This window comes from Erpetoichthys calabaricus, chromosome 5 (genome assembly GCF_900747795.2).
Source record: "Erpetoichthys calabaricus chromosome 5, fErpCal1.3, whole genome shotgun sequence".
Taxonomy (NCBI): Eukaryota; Metazoa; Chordata; class Cladistia; order Polypteriformes; family Polypteridae; genus Erpetoichthys; species Erpetoichthys calabaricus.
The window spans coordinates 237,575,874-237,582,431 of NC_041398.2; the positions used below are offsets into that span (position 1 = coordinate 237,575,874).

Genomic DNA, 6,558 nt, shown 5'->3' on the forward strand with positions numbered 1-6,558 from the left:
GTGCAAACATGTGGGTCCCCTTGTAATGTTGCTGATTTAAATGCCTGTCACTGCTCAATGCTGAATACTGGCAACACCAAATTGGTTGGATGAGCTCATTAAGCCTTCATAGACAGGTGTGTCCAATCATGAGCTATAAAGGTATTTAAGGTGGTCAATTGCAAGTTGTGCTTCCTTCCCTTTGACTCTCCTCTGAAGAGTGACAGCATGGGATCCTCAAAGCAACTCTCAAAAGATCTGAAAACAAAGATTGTTGAGTCTCATGGTTTAGGGGAAGGCTACAAAAAGACATCTCAGAGGTTTAAACTGTCAGTTTCGACTGTAAGTAATGTCATCAGAAAATGGAAGGCCACAGGCACAGTTGCTGTTAAACCCAGCAGGTCTGGCAGGCCAAGGAAAATACAGGAGCGGCATATGTGCAGGATTGTGAGAATGGTTACAGACAACCCACATATCACCTCCAAAGACCTGCAAGAACATCTTGCTGCAGATGGTGTATCTGTACATCGTTCTACAATTCAGAGCAGTTTGCACAAAGAACATCTGTATGGCAGGGTGATGAGAAAGAAGCCCTTTCTGCACTCACGCCACAAACACAGTCACTTGTTGTATGCAAATGCTCATTTAGACAAGCCAGATTCATTTCGGAACAAAGTGCTTTGGACTGATGAGACAAAAATTGTGTTATTTGGTCAGAACAAAAAGCGCTTTGCATAGCGGAAGAAGAACACCACATTCCATGAAAAACACCTGCTTCCTACTGTCAAATTTGGTGGAGGTTCCATCATGCTGTGGGGCTGTGTGGCTAGTTCAGGGACTGGGGCCCTTGTTAAAGTCGAGGGCTGGATGAATTCAACCCAGTATCAACAAATTCTTCAGGATAATGTTCAAGTATCAGTCACAAAGTTGAAGTTACGCATGGGTTGGATATTCCAACAAGACAATGACCCAAAACACAGTTTGAAATCTACAAAGGCATTCATGCAGAGAGAGAAGTACAATGTTCTGGAATGGCCGTCACAGTCCCCTGATTTAAATATCATCGAAAATCTATGGGATGATTTTGAAGCAGGCTGTCCATGCTTGGCAGCCATCAAATTGAACTGAACTGGAGAGATTTTGTATGTAAGAATGGTCAGAAATACCTCCATCCAGAATCCAGACACTCAAAGGCTATAGGAGGACAGCGTCTAGAGGCTGTTATATTTACAAAAGGAGGCTCAACTAAGTGTTGGGGTGCCCAATTTTATGCACCTGTCTAATTTTGTTATAATGCATATTGCATATTTTCTGTTAATCCAATAAACTTAATGTAACTGCTGAAACTATATTCCATAAAATTTGCTGAATGGAATGAAGCCGTGCTAGCAGTATGTGTGACCGACTTGTCAGGAACCCCTGTATTCACTGAAGAGAATGTAGAAATATATCCTCATTTTATCAAAAAAAGATGGCATTTTGTAGTACTGGGAGGTATACCGGTTCATACCGAAAACCATTTTTTATTTTTGTTATGATATGGATTTTTCTTATACCGCAGCACCGGTTTAAATAGCCTAAAACGTTCGGAACATGGCGCAGTGGGAAACTATTTAAGGGGGGCATCTTTTTCACTGCTACACCTCTAAATAGGCATGTAATGAAGTACATGTGTTAGTGGAGGTATTGAGTGGTGAAAATGGACAGATAACATTCTGAAACTGAAGCCGTAGCAGACGGTAAAGTTGAACAGATAGATGGATAGATGGGATTAATAAAGTATCTAAGGGGAAATTCACAAATGATGACACAGAAGAACTTTTGCCGAAAAAAGGAGCCGTGTCTGTTGTCTGGAGATACTTTGGTTTTAAAAGGTCGGATGTGGACCAAACAACTATTTACTGCTAAAGTTGTCACCAGAGGCGCCAACATGAGCAATTTGCTGCACCACCTTAGCCACAAACGTGCTTTGGAGTAACATGAAGGTATATAACTAAGATTGGCACCCTCCACATCCTCCGGTAAAACTGAAAAAGCTAGAGGACACTCCAGTCAGACGTCACTTGTAGATGCGTTTGCTAGAGGTACTGCCTATGACAAAAAAAGCAAGCAGTGGATCGAGATAACCAACGCCATTACAATCCATATAGCTAACATGTCAGTGGACAGAAATTGTTAACTGTAACAGAAGTGTAGTTGGTTTATGAAAAATATTTACTATTTATTCCTTTTCTAAGACATGTTCAGTGCAATACAACTTTTGACAAGCACCTCTGGATATTTTACTAAGTCTAAATGCCTCGTTGGATGGTTGAAAATATGTTGTCAAAATTATAGTTTAAGTTGTTTGCAAAATTTGTTCAATTAAAATGGTTCTGTATTTTGACTGCAACTGTCATGCAATGTGATTCCTTCTCTTCATTGGTGCCACACCCTTGAAAACTATCACTTTATGGGGCCATGCAGACCTGTATTAATACTTGTGTGCACGTTAAAATGTTTTTTGTACAACGTACAATTCTCATGACAGTGGAGTAGGTTATTCTTAGCCAGTAATTGCAGTGGAAAATGTGGTTAACATCCACTCATGCATGGGGAAAAAAATACTATTGAATACCATGAAACCGGTATAATTTTGAAAGATACCGTGATATAGAACTTTGGTCATACCGCCCAGCACTAGCATTTTGTGTGTTTTAATTAGCAGTGATTCTGCTACCACTCACAGTGAAAGGTCAGTTATATACATCATTAGTCTTTATACATCATTAGTAATAACAGAACAAAATACTTTTGCAGTGAACTGTGGCAGTGTTTCCTAATCTGGACTTGATTCTTGAGTGTAAAAACAACTGGAAAGTGAAAGAACACCCTGAAGGAATCAATTTTGAAACGCTGTAATACATTGTGGTATCGAAGCCCAGAATATTCTGTCGTAACTCCCGTTAGGCTGAAGCAATCTGAACCAAGAAAATACGCTGTATACTTTGACGTATATATAATCGATTGCATTACATGCGATGCTGGAAGTGGTTTCCGTTTTCTGCCACACATTTCAACGCGACGCTCCATGTTCCTGAATGTACCAGCAAGCATCTCTTGCGTGGGGAATAACAGCAATTTCACGTTGGATGTTTTTCTTCAAATCTTCCACAATGTGAGGCTTTTTTCCGATAGACTTTTCCTTTGAGTAGACCCCAAAGGAAGACGTCTTGTGGTGTCAAATCCGGCGACCATGGTGGCCAAAGCCCCTTTGAAATTACCCTGTTGCCAAAGAAGGACCCTGTTTCTGCCATGCTCCTTGCCGATGTGTGACGCATTGCACCATCTTGCTGGAATTATCCTTCCGTTAACTCAAGATCATCCAGTTGATTCTGACATCACTTAAACGAATTGGTGACCCAATAGGTTTGCACCATGAAGACTTGCTGCTCAATACTGTACACCACCATCCTGATGAGAAGTCGAATGACTGAGTGAAGGGGTATGGGCAGTATGCACCCAGAAGTTGCAAATGGAGGTTAAACGTTGCAACAGCTGTCTGGCGCCTGCCTCATCGCTCTGACACAGTGGCATCCCGGCTTGTTCGAAGGTCCATATACTGAGGAGCTTATTGCATGCTGTTTCCTTCAGATTGTTTCGTCCTAGTGAGTGTTATTACAGAATATTTGGGGCCTCTTTTGAGTGAATCTCCATATAGATGTCCTTGTACACCATCAGAAAAGGGAGGCTGTGGCAGACTGTCCAGCCACAGCCGCACACACCATAGCCACTGGTGCACCAGAAGTGTCCATTCGGATCATATGCAATATGCGTTCCCCACGCCCAACTAAAACTTGTTATCGTCACTGCCTTGCCCACCTGCAGTGGTGCTTCAAACAGGTTGTTTGGAAGGAGGAATGACATTCTTAAGTCTTTAGTGATGAGAGACGATTCTGTCTGAGAAGGTGGGATGGCCATGTGCATGTCGGATTGGAGTGTCGTGAGAGGCAATGTCTGTTGTGTGTATATATGCCTGCACAGGGCATCATGGTGTTGTGGGCTATCGCCAATCAGTGATTGTTCATATCTGGTGTTATTGGAGGGGGCAGTGACTAGCACTACCCATATCAGCGGTATCTTCGAGCATGTTCTGAGCCAGCATCTGCATGAAATGAGAGAGATCTTGCTGGATGAACTGTGCAGGCTCTAGAACACGGGTTCTTTAGTTCAGTCCTGGGGGTCCTCTTTTGTATAGTAAGGATTATGTATAGAGAGAAATTTATTGAGTTTGCTAGTTTTTAACATGTTCATGCAACATTGTTCATTTTTGGACAGTCTTGCTAGGAAAGGTATAGAATTATGGACTCTTCATTTTTGCTCTTGAGGGCACACTGTGTTCATTATTAAAAATGTGAAAAGTTTGCCTTGAATCCACCTTAATAAAAGGATAATTGTATTTGTCTGTCTGTCTGTGTGTCTATCCATTTGCTTCTGTATGTCTCTGTCATTACAAGTGGGTTGCTGGTTCGAATCCCGTAAATGCCAATAGGGACTCTGCTCTGTTGGACCCTTGAGCAAGGCCCTTGACCTGCAATTGCTGAGCGCTGTGAGTAGTGAAAAAAGCACTATAGAAATGCAAAGAATTAAAGATGGCACATGACCAATATTTACAGTAATGCATTTTATTACTACAAATGCTTGTGATGTGCCATCTGCTGGAATGACAAATACAATGCATTTTATTCCTATATGCAATACAATATACATTTCAGCAGATGGTGCTCTGTAAACGTTTAACACTGAGGTCTATGTTGATTCAACCCATCTTAGGTGGGTTTTTAATATTAATTAATTTTTTTTTTTTCTTTTTCATTCACAGACTGAGGAAACACATCCAGTAAGCTGGAAGCCAGAGATTATGAAGCGAAAGAGATTTTAAAAGAATTGACATTACTCATTCACCCCAAGGACATCTCAAGAAGTGGTACATTGTTTGTGCAGCAACAAAACACACATTATTTGTTTCGGTCGTCACCCCGTCTCATGTAACAGTCAGTAACAGTGTAAACTTGGCAGATTTTTTTTTTTCTTTTTTCCTTTTGACAGGAGCATGTGCTCCATTAAAATTGGCCATTTTTAACATTTCTTTTGTATTTTCTGATGGTGGTGGTGGTGTTTTCTTTTTTACTTGGCACTCTTTCATATTAACTGTCATGCAAACGGACCAAAAAATGTTGACTGTCAACTACTATTTAAGTATCACTTTGAGTCACTCTACAAATTATCCGTGCTGTATTTGAAGTTCTTAATTTATTTTTAAAAACAATTCCCTTGCCACGTTTCCATTTTATGGTGCTCAAGTCAAATCCTGAAGTGCATCTAGAATGGCTTGCACTGGTGCATTTCTGAAAGACCTCCGTCCTGTAGAGGCCGCAGCCATTCCAAGTTGGGATGAAGGTATCGGTCTTAATTATTGTGTTTATTTTAAAAGAAATCATGGGTTAAAACATCGCGTGGGGCAATAGTTTTAAAATTCACATTAAATGAATTCTGTTGTCTTGAGAATGTATTTTTAATAGCTGTTTTAAACCAAGAATCGATGCAAAAATCTTAAATTGTTTTCAGTATTTTCTATTTATTTCTTGATACTTTTAGTGCCTTTCCAGTTGAGTCTTCATGAATAACGTATGTAATAAGTGCCAACATATCTTTATACATTGCCATTTATTATTTCACTCCCTATATGTTAAGGATTTGAACAGATGATAATGCAGTGTTATACAATAACTTGGAAGGTTGTTGGCTCAACTACTTTTGTACAGTTGTACGTTTTTATTACATCTGCAGTCTTAATAAACCATTAGATTCATGCATTGTTGCAAGGAACTTTACAGTAACTTAATTCAAAACAAAATACTAGGGTTATTTTTTTCGCTTACTTTTTGTAATAATTCACCGTGAATTACATTTTACAAACGTAACACTGATTCACAAAGTATTCAGACCCCTTCACTCTTTACCCATTTTATGCGGCTGCCTTCAATTTAAATTCAATTTTTCCCCACATTATGCAACACTCAATACCTTAGAATAACAAACAGGATTTTAAAAATGTTTCCACATTTATTAAATCTGAGATTTTTTTTTCTGCCTAATATTGTCACCCAGTGTGAGGAGTGGGTATGTGCTTAGTGGGCCTGGCATCTGCCTTGAGCTGTTTACTGCCTTGTGCCCATAGTTTCTGGCATAGATTCTGGTTCCTCCAGCCCAGTCATGGATTAAGTGGGTCTGACTGGCAAACAGAAGTCACTTATGACAGATGTAAATGCGCCCTAATTGGTCTCACATCAGTAAAGGAGTTAATGTGAGGCAAGTGCTGCTCATTAAATGCACTTGATTAGCTGATGAATGGAATTTACTAGTGGCAGTATGGTTTGCCTGCATCTGCCATTACGTCCGTAACCCCAGGATTGTCAATAGCCATGACCAAGATGAGTTGCATAATGGGGACACCTAACACAGCAAGTATTTTTCAAATAGTGTCCAAGTGCAGTTCTGAATATCCTATCAATAAATAATTACTCTCATAAAACCGTG

The 6,558-nt window shown here is 40.0% G+C and overlaps 1 protein-coding gene across 2 annotated transcripts in view; it reads left to right on the forward strand.

Moving 5' to 3' along the window:
• The window catches only part of plrg1 (pleiotropic regulator 1), a 45,731-nt gene extending 40,628 nt beyond the window's left edge, over positions 1 to 5,103 (forward strand). For both annotated transcript variants that reach the window (XM_051928168.1, XM_028791369.2), the window contains exon 15: positions 4,841 to 5,103. In XM_051928168.1, coding sequence (XP_051784128.1) covers positions 4,841 to 4,900 — 60 coding nt within the window. In that variant the 3' untranslated portion in view covers positions 4,901 to 5,103. The remainder of the gene's footprint in view (positions 1 to 4,840) is intronic.
• Positions 5,104 to 6,558: the final 1,455 nt, after the last annotated feature.